At 43.1% G+C, this 15,333-nt stretch overlaps 2 protein-coding genes across 2 annotated transcripts; one reads left to right on the top strand and one right to left on the bottom strand.

Annotated features, from left to right (window-relative positions):
• Positions 1 to 643: 643 nt before the first annotated feature.
• Positions 644 to 11,333, top strand: oit3 (oncoprotein induced transcript 3). The gene is made up of 9 exons (XM_041948070.1): positions 644 to 701; positions 3,578 to 3,952; positions 4,068 to 4,178; positions 7,475 to 7,597; positions 7,716 to 7,838; positions 8,901 to 9,061; positions 9,220 to 9,632; positions 10,923 to 11,022; positions 11,175 to 11,333. The coding sequence occupies exons 1-9, from the start codon at positions 644 to 646 to the stop codon at positions 11,331 to 11,333; spliced, it is 1,623 nt and encodes a 540-aa protein (XP_041804004.1).
• A 1,231-nt stretch (positions 11,334 to 12,564) lies between these two features.
• Positions 12,565 to 14,327, bottom strand: pla2g12b (phospholipase A2, group XIIB). Its single transcript, XM_041948071.1, has 4 exons — positions 13,763 to 14,327; positions 13,131 to 13,219; positions 12,830 to 12,995; positions 12,565 to 12,683 (listed from the first exon to the last, which is right to left on the bottom strand). Exons 1-4 carry the CDS (start codon positions 14,325 to 14,327, stop codon positions 12,565 to 12,567), a joined length of 939 nt encoding a protein of 312 aa, XP_041804005.1.
• Positions 14,328 to 15,333: the final 1,006 nt, after the last annotated feature.

The raw sequence follows: 15,333 nt of genomic DNA on the forward strand, positions 1-15,333 counted from the left end.
AACTGCAAACGCCAGGTTGGTTCGGGACGTTTCTAAATGGAATGGGCCAAGCTTTAGATGTTTCCTGGCTTGTACTAGTGGTCAAGTAATGAGCTAGATGAGAACATATTCACTCTGGCAGCGTGTCCCTGATGCGGGTCTGCGGTAAATCCTGAGTGTGCAAACCTCGGCGTCGCCTCGCACTGCAAACTGCTTCAGCACGACACTAAGCAGATTAATCAGATTGGTTTAACGCTGCAGCAGATTAGATCATTGCCCGTTTTTCTATGTCCTTTAAATCAAGACGGATGAGTAAGGAAGGATTTAAGACGTGTATAAGTATCAAAAGCCTCAAACACACTTTTTCACAGCAGGGTGCAAAAAAAAAAAAAAAAAGATGTTTGTGGTAGTTTAAAGTTGTGTTTGATAGGATGGAGGGAGGAGAGTGAGAAGACTGACTCTGAAACAATGGGAGGATGGTCCTGTCACTGGAGCAGAAGGTCAAGAGCTCAAGGTGAGACACACACATGACAATATGACACATACAGATAAGAGGCACCTATTAAAGACAGGCTTCCCCTATGGGTGAACCAAAAGAGCCACACACACACACACACGTCAGGCCTGAACCTGGACTATCATTCCAAATCTGAGAAAGCACATCATGATGTTTTTGCTGATTACCAGTCTGCTGCAGGAGGTTCTTGCGGTCGCAGGTGTAGGTGAGTGTAGCATTTCTTACGTTATCCCTAAAAACAATTAATTGAATTATTGTACAGCAATGAGTTTGTGTCTGATCTGTTCATGGTGCTTCTTTTTGGTCTTTTTTAACCATTAATTAAAGCATAAGGCTGACATTATATTTTCTGTTATTCTCAACAAATCCAATGAAAACACCAAAACCATCTTCCAATATGTTTGGACTCTAAAAATAGGTCATAAATATACTTTCATTGTTTTTATTAAAGGGTCAATCATTTTCTAAGCAGCTGGGTGCTGTATCTTTTCTCAAATGTTCCTCAAACTGGGCTAAATTGTGCATTTCTTGGGGACTGTTTTCAGCAGCGGATTAACACAGATTTGGGACTCTAGTGAGTATTTCCAGCAGCAGGTTGGTGTATGCAGGATTAACTCAGAATATGCTACAGCGTGTGTCCATTGTAATGAAGGAACATGTCACCCAGTGCAACGCTCATTCATGTGTTTTTTGGACAATACAGAGGTCTGTGGCACAGAGGAAAAATATATATCAGACTTCAGCCACACAGGGAGACTTTTTAGTCGGTTTAATTCATTGTTGGGTTCATGTTTTTTCATGGGATTTGTAGAAGGTAAGAAAAATAGAATATTTCCAGCTTTGTCCTTTAACAAACCAATATCCATATGAGAACAATGAGGGTGGACACTGTTTACCGTTAGTCTTCATCCTCATCTGTACAGATGAGCGGCTGGAGTCTGACTCAGGTCAGGCGTGGCTCCACATTCCCTTAATAGCCATATTAAGTTATTCAAGCCCCATCTGGAAGATTTAACGCTCCCATTACCATACACCCACATGAGTCAGCTATGTCCTCTGCCCCTTCTGTGCTGCTTGAGCTGGAACGCTGTTGGTCAGTCGTACATCTCCAGAACGGGTTGTTTATGCTGTCAGTGGGCCCGGGTCAAGGATTGATCCCTCTGCTTTTATTGGAGCAGCAGGTAGTGACAAGATTGACTGTCCATTAGTGGATGGAGGGAGAAAATGATGTGCATGGTGACGTCATTTACAGCCACAATATAAGTCCCATCTCACACAAATATTTTTTCATAGCTCCCAGGCACTGAGGTGCAGTCAGTTCATATTTCTTTGGAGTGCGTGTTTGTGTGTTTTCATGTTCACTTGTGAAAGCAGGTTTGAGGAAAGGAACAATTTTTGTTTCCGGTCACACAGAAAGCACTTTTCATTCAAGATACGGGAAAACATAAACACAGATATTTTATGTAGAGCAATCCAACTAAAAGCAAAGCCTGGAGTTTGGTCATAGTGGTGGTTACTGCTACAGAATAGATTAAAGTGTTATGTCCTACTTGTCAGCTGTCATGTTTCCCGGCTCCGGCCTGTCACTGAAGATGCTTTACTGCCGGGCTGATCAGCCTCCTGCTGTTCCTCCATTCCTGCTGATCCTCAATAATTAACACTCTCGCTCTTGCTCACTTTGCCCACTCCCATCATCCCTCATGTCTCCTCCTTTTCCTTTTGTTTTACATCTACCTCTTAATTACACTGTTGAGCAGGCATGAAGAGGGGGAGAGACTATTGATTGTTTTGCTGCACTTTGTTTACTCTGCTTGTTCAGTTGTTCTCCTGATTCTGCAAAGCTGCCTGTTGTGAAAAGAGTCACCACTGACAGAACCCATTGGATAAAGGGTTCCTTGATGGCTTGTTGGTGTTTAGTTCAATGAGAATTGGCTCGGCGTTACAGTTTATCTTGTTCAAAGGTTGGCTTCGTGGTAACAAGTTTGCTCAAGTGGCCAGAAGAGATACAAGACATAGAGCTTGTCTATGGACTGAGCCGAAATTGGAGCCTTTCCTAAAGTAACTAATGGAAGTGAATGTACAGCAGTGCTAAAGGGTCACTGCACCACCATGCACATAGCTTTTGTTTCTGAGATTTCTGTTTTTTAAATTGAATTTTTTAGATATTATATTGATATGGAGGCAGAATCTCAAAACCTGCTAAGTGAATCTGCAGTAAATAGCTGTACAAGAATAAGTGACAATGTATGTTTTGGAGGAAGTATTATTGGTAGATCTTATAAGTGAAAATAACAATATACATATAAATACAATACTCCTATCGAAGAAAAAGTCTTGCATTTATAATTTTACTTAACTTAAAGTAAGCAAAATACACTTGCCGCATGAAAAGTTTAAGTAGCTAGAGTAGTATATAGTGGATATTACAATTGAGTCATCAGTAGCATTAAAGCTGTGGTAGGGTTAGGGCATGTTGTGATTCAAGTGATCTGAGAGAAAACTAGATTTCTGCACCTCCTCTTGGCTCCACTGTTCAGGCTGAGGAAATCTAGCCTGTGACAGGAGACTTCCTTGCACTATCCTTTAGATGCTGAATGCCTAGTCTTACATAGCCAGACTTATCCCCACACTTCTTTTTAAAACTGTGTCAGCACTGGAGAAAGTGACGTTGAAAGCCTGATTCAGTGGCAGAAAATCCTGCAGAAAATCCTGCAAGTTGTGGTGTAAATTTCCATCTTGTGAACATCTTATGTTTTGTATGTACAGTCGGAAATGGAAAAGGATAAGGTGACTTAAGTTTTTAAATGAGTCAGCAAAGTAAAAAAGTATTATATTTAGCTCTGAAATTTAGTGAAAATACAAAGACGCTTAAAGAAAGAAATACTCAAGTAAAATACTTGTACAAGACAATGTACTTCCAGGACTTGGGTAAATAGTTGCTTTCCACCAATGCTCACTCACATCACTATCCAGCAGAAACTCCCTCCTCTCTGGCTTGTCCTCCTTATCTTAAAACACACGTTTACATCATGCTCACCTCAAGTCTTCCTCATCTTTTGCCACCACACCCACACGCCTCAGCCCTGGACCCCTGCTCTGCCTACATCAGCCTGAATGAACCCTGGAGGAACACGGACTACCACATCAACCAGTCGTCCGGCGTGCCCCTGTGTGACAGCCACGTGTCTGGAGAATGGTACCGCTTCACCGGCATGGCCGGGGACGCCATGCCCACCTTCTGCATCTCTGAGAATCACTGTGGCACCCATGCTCCAATCTGGCTCAACGGCAGCCACCCTCAGGCCCACGAGGGCATCGTCACCCTGCCCGTCTGTGCCAGCTTCAATGACAACTGCTGCCAGTGGAACGCCAGCGTAGATGTGAAGGCCTGTAACGGAGGATACTTTGTCTATCGCCTGCCCAAACCCTCGGTCTGCTTCCATGTTTACTGTGGCCGTGAGTGAGCATGTCTGATATATAAAAAGTCAATTTGTTATCCCGTTAAAGAGTTATGTTTCATTTTCTTGTCCTTTATTGTGTTAACAGCTTTGTGTGTGTGTGTGTTGCACAGATTTTTATGATATCTGTGATGAGGTGGACTGTGCAGGTCCCAGATGTCCTGAGTCTGACTGTCGCTGCGCACCTGGAACTGTCCTGGGACCGGACAGACAAACATGTCTTGGTGAGTTGGACAAAGAGGGAGGAAGAGAGGGGACCGATATGGTGTGCAACTGATAATGAAGCCAACATGGAAGATGGATTGGCTGGAAATGGCTTCTGAAAAACAATGAGAGGAGAAATCAGACTGGATTTGCAGTATGTTCACTCATTGTTTTGACATTCATATTTCTGGATAAGCTGTTTTTATGCTATTAAAATATCCAGATACACTCAACTTAATGGGATATTCAGAAGATGGGGCAGAGCCTGAAAAGACAGCAAAGCCTAATAGGATGGAGTCTTTTGTCAGGAGAATTTAATCTTTTAATTTGTATTATACTAATTGTTTTGTCTTTAGAGATAGTTGACTCGCTTTACATTTCTTCATGTTGAAGGGGGTTTACCTTTGTTTTAGTCTTGACCTTAAATGGTAGTCCAAGTAAAAAAAAAACGATTTTAACTTAGATTAGATTCAGCTTTATTGTAACTGTTATATGTATAAATATACAGTGTATGTGAATATATGTGTGTTAAAGAAAAGTTAAAGATTAAACAACCTCTTCAACATTTTAAGCAGTATTAGTGTATTATTCTTGATTTGTACAATGTTAGAGGGAAAAAAGGAAAGGACCACCATGCAAAGGTTTGGGCACCTCAAGAGATTTGAGCTCTCAGATAACTTTTATTAAGGTCTCTGAGCTTAATTAGTTGGTAAGTCCATGGCTTGTTCACAATTGTCATTAGGAAAGGTCAAGTGATGCACGCTTTATAAATACTGTGACTCCTCAAACCTTGTCCCAACAGTCAGCCGTCATGGGCTCCTCTAAGCAGTTGCTAAGCAATTATTAAAATAATTGAGGCCTGCAAAGCAGGAGAAGGCTAAAACGAAGATAGCAAAGCATTTTCAGGTAGTTGTTTTCTTAGTTCATAATGTAATTATGAAATGTCAGTTAACAGGAACAGTGGAGGTCAAGCTGAGGTCTCTAAGTCCAAGAAAACTTCAGTGTCAGAAGTTTCCAGGGAACATCTAAACGAGCCTGATGCATTTTGGAAAAAGTCCTGTGGACTAATGAAGTTAAAATTGAAGTTTTTGCCAAAGGTAAAGGTATATTTGAATAAAAAGGGTGCAGAATTCCATGAAAAGAGCACATCTCCAACTGTCAAGCATGGGGGTGGATCGATGCTTTGGACTTGTGTTGCAGCCAGCGGCACAGGAGACATTTCACTGGTAGAGAGAAGAATGGAGTCAATTAAAATACCAGTGAATTCTGGAAGCAAACATCACACCATGTGAAAAAAAGCTGAAGATTAAAAGAGGAAGCCTTCCACAACAGGATAATGATCCTAAACACACCTCAAAATCCACAATGGACTAACTCAAGAGGCATAAGATGAAGGTTTTGCCGTGGCCCTCACAGTTCCCCGACCTCAACATCATCACAAATCTGAGGATTGACCTCAAAAGGGCAGCACATACAAGACAGCAGAACTAGAAACCTTTTGCAGGAGGAAATCCACCAAACAAGGGTTGAAAGAGCTGTCCACAAAAAGCCTTTATAAGCTGCGATACTAAAAACTGACCACCTAGGTGCCCACTTTTGCTTCTGGCCCTTTATCTATTGTGTTTTGAAACTTTAAAAACACTGAAATGAAAAGGCAACCTTGTTTAAAAGAAATTGGTTGTCTTTGACTGTATGACTTTTGGAAATCATGTCATCTTTTACTCACTTTAAACCATCGACCTAAGCTAATGCTTTTATATGTTAACCCCTTACTTTTAGCTGTCTTGTTGATGCCATGCATCATTAGCTACTTTTGGTGAACTATCTCAACAGGTTTTCCGTTACTTTAAACTTTAAATGTTTACCCGTTCCTTTTAGCAAAATGTGTTAATGACAAGCTCTGGAAGGCTTTAGGCCTCAAAAGCAGACACAAATCACACGAACAAAGGAGGTTGAACACGAAGGCTAGATTTAATAATCAAAAGATAATCAGGTTCTCAAGGGTAACAAAAGGCGCAAGGATCTTGACAAGGCAAATAAAAAGAGTCTAGGTATTTCTAGGCAAACACAAGATTTTCAAAGTTCTCTCTTAGCAAGGCAAGACACAGGCTGGTTCACAGGATGAAGGGAGACACGGACTATATATACACAAGGTAATGAGGGACAGGTGGAAACAATTAGGGTAGGGCAGACAATCAGACAGGTGGGAAGACACCAGGAAGTCAGTGGTCTGAATTGAGAGGAGAGTTAGGTTTCACAATAAAACAGGAAGTGCATGACAAGACATGACGCTGGTGAACAAAACACATTAAAGAGACCTAACAGTTAACCATTTATCCATTACTTTAGCTATCAAATCTGCTAAATTTAGCTGTTCAACTTCTCTGCTCGTTTTGTTTTCTTCACACACTCTTAATCAAAGCGTTGCTCAGGTATTACAGCTGGCTCCATATGTGGATATATATTTTTTTTAATTAAATAGCAAATTCTCTTTTATGAAATGAATTGCTCCACAATCTGTCCGCATAGGTTACCTCATGGCAACGGCAGAGGTAGGATGGTTCAGGCAGACCTGCCCATGGTTCAGAAACACGGCTCTAGTGCGCCGCAGCCCTGTGACTGCTTTCCCAGCCATGTAACCTACTTACATGACTTTTTCCTGTAGTAGTGCTGTAAACAGGATGAATGTAAAGATCACTGTTCCAACAGACTTGTTGCTAGTTTTACAAAATCTACATGATAAGACAGGTCAGAAAATAGGAAGGATGACTCTAAAGCCAAATGAAGGAAGCAGCTAGTGATGTACAGTAAAGACTGAAGGATTGTCTTCTTTATTTGTTGACTCTACTCAAGGTGGAGGTGTGTGTGTGCGTGTGTGTGTGTGTGTGTGTGTGTGTGTGTGTTTGTGTGTGTGTGTGTGGTAGAGTGGACAGTACGCAGAATGATGGGTGACAGGCATGCAGTGGGAACTGAGCCCGCCTGAGATTTGCCAACATTTTTCACCGATTAACCGAATCTGACTTTCCCTGTCTCAGAAATGACGCTCTTCACTTCCTCTTCATCCTCGATTACTCTCTGTCCTCACTCTCTTGCACTCTCTCTTTTGTCACTCATTTAATTTCATCCCTCATTATTATTTTTATTTTACCAGTCCTCTCAGTATAAATGCAGTTTCAGAGTCCTTTAAAGTCAATTTATCATCCTCCATCCTGGGCCACCGGGAGAATTGCCTTGAGGTAATAACCTCTACCCACTGGGTACTCAGTCAATTAAATAATAATGTCTGACCCAGGTGTGGTGTGTGTCCTATGTTCAGATGTGAATGAATGTGAGAAGAGCAACGGCGGCTGTGCAGAGGTGTGTGTGAACACCAAAGGCTCCAGGCGCTGTGAATGTGGGCCGGGCCGTGTGCTGGACCAGGACAGACACAACTGCAGAGGTGCATCAATGTTCTGATGTCTATATGACACACCAGGTAATGCTGTGCAGAGATCATGAAACCAGGGAACTGCACGCTGGTCTTCACCTTTTTCTTTTCTCCGTGTTGCCTCATGCAGAGATAGCAGGCTGTCATGTTAACAACGGAGGCTGCAGCCATGGCTGCTCATCACTGCTGGACTCCTATGAGTGCAGCTGTCCGAGGGGGCTGGAGCTGGGAGAGGATAAACGCACGTGTCAGGGTGTGTAGCAGTGTGTGTGAATGTGTGTAACAGAATGGTGGATTGTGAAGTTAGATAATCAATCAGACAGCAAGGCAAGTTGACACAGAGGATCTCAAAAGATGTTAGATGATGTAGAGGTTTGACCAAAATGCATTTCTTCAAGTCATAAGTGATGTTTTTAACATTTGAGCCCAGGGTTATTTATGTCCTTAAACTCATTAGCAGCGGATAACATGACTGGCCAATACATGTTTTTTTACAGACTTCTGGTTTGAGAAATGAACGTCGTGGTGAAAACACATCAGTGTCTGTTTTGACAGTACAGGACTGCAACTAATGATTATATTTCGTATGGTAAAATCTGTAGATTATTTTTCTTCCTGATAACAGCTTGTTATATTGGTTGTCAGGACATAGTGAAAGATGTCCAGTCCAAGGACCCGTTCTTTACAACCAACAACCAAGTTTTAAATCCCAAATCCCAAATTTTGATTTGACTTTCTCAATAATCCATCAATCGTTTTGTCTTTAAAATGTAAGAAAATTTAAGAAAAATGTCCATCACAATTCCCCAAGATGATGTCATCAAATGTCTTGTTTTGTTTGACCAACAGGACAAGAAAACATAACAAAACAAAGCAAAAACACTTTACTATCACATAACACAAGCACAAACACGCAGTACCCAGGACCCAGTAAACATTTGGCTTTAATTATGAAGCCATTAACAAAAGTAGTTGCCAATTAGTTTCCTTTTGATGGGCTGAGTGATTAAATGACTAATCGTTTCCGCTCTTTCCAATTTGCAGTCATGTAAAACAGAGAAAAGCAGCAAACCATCACATGTAAGAAGCTGGAGCCAGTGAGAGCTGGCATGTTTGTTTCAGAAATGACTGAAATCATTAATCAGTCGGTTTGGTAATGATGCTACCGCAGGGAGTGGTGGTATGTTTCATCCAATAAGCATGACCATGGCGTGATCATTTTACGCAGCTCTTTGAATCCTCGCACTCTTTCATGATTGGTGTCATTTTGTGGGACTGTAATAATATGTCTTGTCCTTGCCTCCCTTTCCTGCAGTGCCAGTCCAGTGTGATTCCAGCTCAATTATTGTGTCAGTCCCGAAAGACCTTGTAGGAGGACTGGAGCTCTCCCTGACTAACTCTTCTTGTCGAGGTGTTTCCAATGGCACACACATCAACCTCAGCTTCAGCCTCAAGACCTGCGGTACAGTGGTGGAGGTCAGAGGCATTGGGATTAATTTTTTTTTAGACTGAGTGTGCTCAGGGTGTAGTCGTGCCTACAGTTAGAAGTGTTTCATTATCATGTGTTAAGGGGCTGTGCCTTAAAATGGCTTGTGTGAGGCTGTAGAACTGTAAACTGAACATTGCCCCCCCAGGTGACAGATGACAAGATTGTGGGCACCAACCTGGTGACAGGCCTCCCAAGGAGCAGCCCAGGAAGCAGCAGGGACCTGATAGTCCGCACCAGCAAGTTAGTGCTCCCTGTCACCTGCGAGTTCCCCAGGGAGTACCACGTGTCGGATGAATACCAGGCAAGCCTGCGGAGCTCAGCCCTCGAGCTGGCGGGCCACAGCGAGGGCGTCTTCCCCTTCTTCCTAGAGCTCTTCAAGAACGCGGAGTTCTCCGAGCCCTACCGCACCCCGCCCCAGCTCCGCCTGCACGACTCGCTGTTCTTCGGGGTGGAGCCAAAGGAGAGAGTGGAGGGCCTCTCTGCACTGGTGGAGAGCTGCTTCGCCACACCGGGGCCCAAAGCCGACCAGGCCCTCAAGTATTTCCTCATAAAAGACGGGTGAATGGTGTGGATGTGTCATCAGTCTGAGCATCACATCTTGTGCTACATAAAAGGCCTTAGGCGAACCACAAAATAGCACTACTGGAACAGCTTATCTGTTACGTTACATTAGGTACACAGACAGTGATGTATTCTGTAATACCTAAAATAGCAGGTCTGTTTATAGGAAGCAGAGGACTTCACCCACCATGGCTGAACAAAAAGAAGGGATTCCAAAAATGCAATAAAAGTGAAGAGTATGCAGCGCAAAGCAATGACCACTTAACACAACAATGTCACCAAATAACTCACGCTGTACCTCCAGTGGTGTCTAGTCACGCAAACAGATTTGGTTTTATTTAAGATATCTATCTCCGTTATTCTGCCCCCCCCCCATTAAATTGGTGGTTGTTTTTTTGTTCGTGGTGCTCACAGAACTGACAGCCTGAAATAAATCAGCAGGAATCAGGAATCAGTGTCACTAATACTCTGAGCTGTTCACACAACGCAGGTGGTTTCTTAAGTAGAAAGTCATTTCAATAAACATGTTTGACAGTGAAGTCTTAGTCTTGGAAAAGCGACACAGTCTGTGAAAATGATTCCTGGAGACCTGCGTGGCTAATAAATCTTTAAAATGTAATTTTTCAGTGCTGCAAGCTCCACTGATGAAATTTCATTTGCCTCCACTGCGCAGAGGTAGAGGCAGAAATCTCAGTGAAAGATATCACAAATAACTTGGGCAAATGAAAACAGTGATGTATGGCATCATGCAGAATTCTGACTTTTTAATATTGCTTCATTAACACCAGACCCATATTTGGCCCTGCAACATGAACAGTCCTTATAGGCTGGTTAATGTCAGCTGGATCAAACGCTGCTGCTATGTTTCCACAAAGCCTTACATCAGCTGCTTGACAGTTATAGGACAGGAAGTCTCCGCTGCTTCCAGGAAATGTCAGCTGAAAAATGCCACTGGCCTCGCATTCTGCTTAATGTGGAAAGAAAACAAGAATATTCTGAGGAGAAAAATCGCAAACACAGATCAGCCTTATAATCTGACTCGCTTTTGGCAAACCATTTCTCCTCTGAACCCAGAGTGAGATGTTCTCTTGCTGTTCGATGGACACCAGCAGAGCAGGGTTGTAATCTATCCTCATGATTTCCTATTAAAGATACAACAGTGTTTCAGGGCATTAGTGCAGCCAACCTTGATGAAGTGGCTCATTAGAAATGTGGATCATTGAGTGCTGTGTTAAGAGATCAACCACATGTGTGACTCCTTTTCCCCTCTTTGGCTTCCTTTTCTAGGTGTATCTCTGATGAAACTGTGACACAGTATTCATCAAAAGACCAGCTCTCTAAGCACTACCAGGTCCCTGTCTTCAAGTTCATCGGCAAGGACAACCGAGTGAGTAAAGCAGGCATGCTGGGAGCCAGCTGGCCAGTGTGTGTGGGCTTGTGTCTGTTTAGCACTATACTGTGAGGAGTGCATCCATAGCATTAGCAGTGTTCCTCTCCATCTCTGCTCAAAGCAAGCTTGTCTCTCTCCTCTGTTCACAGCAAGTGTTCCTCCACTGCCAGGTGTTGGTATGTGGGGCAGGAGACTCCCGCTGTGCTCAGCGTTGTCGAGGACGCGTCCGCCGAGAGGTTCGGACCGGTGAAGCCCGGGAGCAGCGCACGCTGAGCGGAGGCCCCATCTTCATCCTGCCTGAGCTGTGATGCTCATATAAAGCCATTAACACAAAAAGCCAGAAAAAACACCGTGCATTATATTTGCAGTAACATTTAGATTAGAGGTGAACCGACCGTTTCAGTTTATTTGGTATTTAAAACACCAAACAGACATATGCAGAGCAGCACGTTGTGCTGCACACATATACATGCAGTATATACACTCTTCTATCAATGCAAGTTCCAGTGTCAGTCACAGTGCTGTAGATCCGTTGAATTCTGCTTAATACATCAGAGTTTATGTGTGTTTGCCTTGCAGCAAGTTTTACTGACATTAAAGCAAATGACATTTCTATTAGAGATCATTTGGGGGGGCCACAGTTCATTTGTAACAACTACAACATGAAGGATGCTTTTCTAGGTCACACTTTCAGGCATTTCTCAGACTCGATTACAGCTTTGAGATTGACTGGACTTATATTTCACACCATCACTGACTTGAAAAACACATGTGGAACATCCATAGACGTATTCTGTCTCATTTGCTCTGTGCAGTCGGTGGCTGGGGAGCGCGTCACACATTCCAGTGTGTTGGAAATGAGACATCAGTGTGTCGTTCCTGGAAAATATGCCTACGCTTCGTCGCTCTGACAATTAATCTAGAATTAATCATTTCAGTTCAACTGCAATTAGTCATGCATCTATTCATAAAAAATAACGAATAACTGCCAAATAACTTAGATCAAATGTTAACGTAGTAGTAATAGGCATTACATTTACATGACACTGACTTACGGTTTGAGCAGCAAGCAATCTTGATAAATAGCAGCCCACAACGAACCATGTGCGCTACAGTAATTATCTTGTGTCTTTGTATCTAGAGGAAATTAGTCTAACTACAATATCCTTCCCATCAGGCACTTTCTTTGGAGTCATCAAAGTAATTTATGGTAATGGAGTCACAGAGGCCTAAAAAATGACCTAAAATGAAATGGAGTAAGGAGAGTATTACATGCATAAGCAATTAATTAAGATTCTGAAAGTCATATTCAGATACCTAATATTTGTTGCTCCTGCCTATGAATAAAAGCTGAGAAACTGTTCATTTGCATTCCTTTTTTTGTGTTTTTTAACTCCCAGGCTGAATCTTCAGAGGGTTCTTGTGAAGTATCTCCTCTTTGCCAAAAAAATGCTTATAGCTATACAGTATAATCTGCAGAAATACCCATGGCTCTGTTCTGTGCCTGTGAGAGCATGCAGGAGTCCATAGTGTTCAGTGTCACAGTTCATCCCTCTCCTCTCCCTCGCAGACACACGCTGCCCTCTGGCTGTTCATGTAAGGTCGACAACCAAGAGTCCACACTGTGTTGTAGAGAGTGTCAGCCATCGATTCACAGGCTAAGAAGAAAAGACAAACAGTGAGAGGCAGAGTAACATGTATGTGAGGTGTTTCCGGTGGTCATATTCATGGCATCACATAGATTTTGCCATAGCGCAACAGAAAAGAAGAGGAGGAGGAAAATAAATATCTGCAAATATCTCACCTTGTACCTTTGACGCAAAGCCCAGACTCTTATTGAGGTCTGAGCAGATGCCATGCAGACACGAGCGAAACTTGGAGTCACAGTCGTACTTGCTTGTCCCACAAGTGTCATAGCACACGTCAAGCTGATTACAGCACTTTGTCATAGCAGGGATCCCAAGGTCAAGCTGTCAAAAGAGAGAGCTGCATCATGTCAGAGCAGTTTACTAATCCAGAACCAGCCATTGTGGTCGTGGGTTGCTCCACTATATGAGTTTAATGATGTAGTTCTGGGCTGTGGGTGCTATGAACAGGCCACCTACAGCTGCATTCACCTGGAATCCCACAAGAGAGGAACTGCAGCCGTCGGGCTCTGAGAGCTGGTAGCCGGGGCGAGGTTGAGGAGGTTCTCCTGGAAGACAAACAAACAAAAAAAAACCCAGACAAGTTCAATTTTATTGTTAAACTACAGCGAAGACACGTTAACAGACTAATGTCATCACAAGCTCCTTGTCAAGGATCCACAGCATACAGTATCTCTGTTCTTGGGTGTGGGGCGTTTCACAGATAAGATGTAACTTCTGTTTGAGAACATCTGTATTGATTACCTAATTGTGGGCTGACCTCTCAGACTGATACCAGGATATATTCATTATCAGCCGCCTGAGTGCCTAGTACACTATCTTGGGTCAAGAAATATGTAATGAAGTGACAGCAGAGGGATTGATTTGAGACTTGAAGTGTGCTAAGCAAACAAACCACAGTAAGAGAAGGAACGGTGGATGTGGATAATGATCTTTTGAAAACCTACTGGGGACCAGGTGAACTGATTTCTCTTCTGAAAACAGCTCAACAACAACTCGCCCCCTGAACCCTTGAGTCCCTCCTCCGGAACTCAAAGACTTGTAGTCCTCAGTAACATAACAGTATGTTAATTCAAGAGATTTGTTCTTACCATATCTGCAGCGGTACTGACACACACCGTTGTGCCCCCCGACCAGCTCCACCAGGGAGTCAAAGTATCCGTGCACAGTCTGGAAACTATTTCTAATTGAGTTGAGGCTCCAACTGTTATCTTCATGTGCCAAGGGTCTGTTCAGAGAGCGGTTTGTCTGGACTGGTCTGATGTCGTTCCCCTCCTCCTCCTCCTCAGAGAAAGGTTGCTCGTGGGTGACAGCTTCAGCAGTTAGAGCTTCCACGTCAGGGCCATCTCCAGCAGACTTGTCACTATCTGTACCTGGCTCTTCAGCTGTTGCACCATCTGCTACAGGAACATCCGCTTCAGGTTTACCAGCTGCTGGGTTATCAGCCGCAAGTATTTTAGCTAGTAGATTGTCACCGAAAAGGGAATTAGCTGCAGGTTCCTCAGCTGCAGGTGAATCATCCACGTGAGCATCTGCAGGAGCTACACCTTCTTCGGCTGCATCTACTGAGGCAGCTGCCACAGCACCATCGGTAACACTAGGGGCCTCCTCCTCCTCCTTTGCTTCAGTCTGGTAGTGGCCTATAGTGGCACACATGCTCACTGACATGCACAGGAGGAGCAGGACCACAGTCCGAAGCAGCATGGTGTTGAACTGGTGACAATCCAAGCAGAGGAAGCTCTCCGGAGGGCGAGGCGTTGTTAACAGGGTGAGAAGAGCATAGAGAGTGAGGGACAAAAACACTCTGCTCCTACTGCTTCTGCCAGCAATAGAGCAGACTTTGACCTCTGATTAGGTTAGAGCAGACAGCAAGGCACTCTCATGTTGGGGGCAAAGGTCACTTCCATATCAATTCAAAGAAAGCTTCTTTCATTCCTCTAATCTTCTCAGTCTCTGTGATTCTCGAACCCATCAAATGAGTAATTCCATCACAGTTTTATTCACAAAGCTATGATTGGATTTTTATGACTCAAAAGTCACATGGAACTTGAGCCTCGAGGAAAACCCCCCTTTGTATTCACTTTAACATTTGGCATGTCTAATGCTGGCATTTCAGGCCTGTGACCTTTATCAAGACATCACCAACTTTCAACGATTTTCACTGTGTTTTGATAAAGGTCACAGACTGACACCTCGGCACTGAGTAAGTACAAACATTATCTTATACGTTTGGTGTGTCTCTGCTGCCCTCTTGTGTTTGAAGAGTAACGTGCACCCATTGCTGTGGAAATTGTTTTTTGCTGGCCTTTTTAGTGTCCCTCGACTGTTGAGAATTATGATATGGAGTTGCATTTTTTTTCTTCCGTTGTCTTATTTAGTCTGTACAAATAAATATTTACTTCTGTCTCCTGCAGAATTGAGAGAAGGGCTTGTTATCCTCCTAATCATCTCTGGTACGATTATCATGCACAGCTCCATACAGAGTAAATCAGAAAAAAAACAATTTCAAGGCCTTTTTTTCTGCTTTGAAACTCACTGCAATTCAGTAACAGTCGAGGAGCTCCAGGCTGTACATATATCACACTTATCTGAATTCAATCTTAAGTTGTACATATTGACAAATACTAATTGCGCTACCTCGGGCCACAAAAACAACATATGC

This window comes from Chelmon rostratus, chromosome 11 (genome assembly GCF_017976325.1).
Source record: "Chelmon rostratus isolate fCheRos1 chromosome 11, fCheRos1.pri, whole genome shotgun sequence".
Lineage (NCBI taxonomy): Eukaryota > Metazoa > Chordata > Actinopteri > Chaetodontiformes > Chaetodontidae > Chelmon > Chelmon rostratus.

Bases quoted from the DNA above. Each gene is read 5' to 3' on its own strand.
- pla2g12b (XM_041948071.1), bottom strand. From the start codon at position 14,327: ATGTGTGCCACTATAGGCCACTACCAGACTGAAGCAAAGGAGGAGGAG. The intron at 13,220-13,762 runs GTAAGAACAAAT...TTTGTCTTCCAG, and splicing joins TCAGTACCGCTGCAGATATG to GAGAACCTCCTCAACCTCGC. The intron at 12,996-13,130 runs GTAGGTGGCCTG...CTCTTTTGACAG, and splicing joins GATTCCAGGTGAATGCAGCT to CTTGACCTTGGGATCCCTGC.
- oit3 (XM_041948070.1), top strand. From the start codon at position 644: ATGATGTTTTTGCTGATTACCAGTCTGCTGCAGGAGGTTCTTGCGGTC. The intron at 7,598-7,715 runs GTGCATCAATGT...TGCCTCATGCAG, and splicing joins GGACAGACACAACTGCAGAG to AGATAGCAGGCTGTCATGTT. The intron at 7,839-8,900 runs GTGTGTAGCAGT...CCTTTCCTGCAG, and splicing joins GGATAAACGCACGTGTCAGG to TGCCAGTCCAGTGTGATTCC.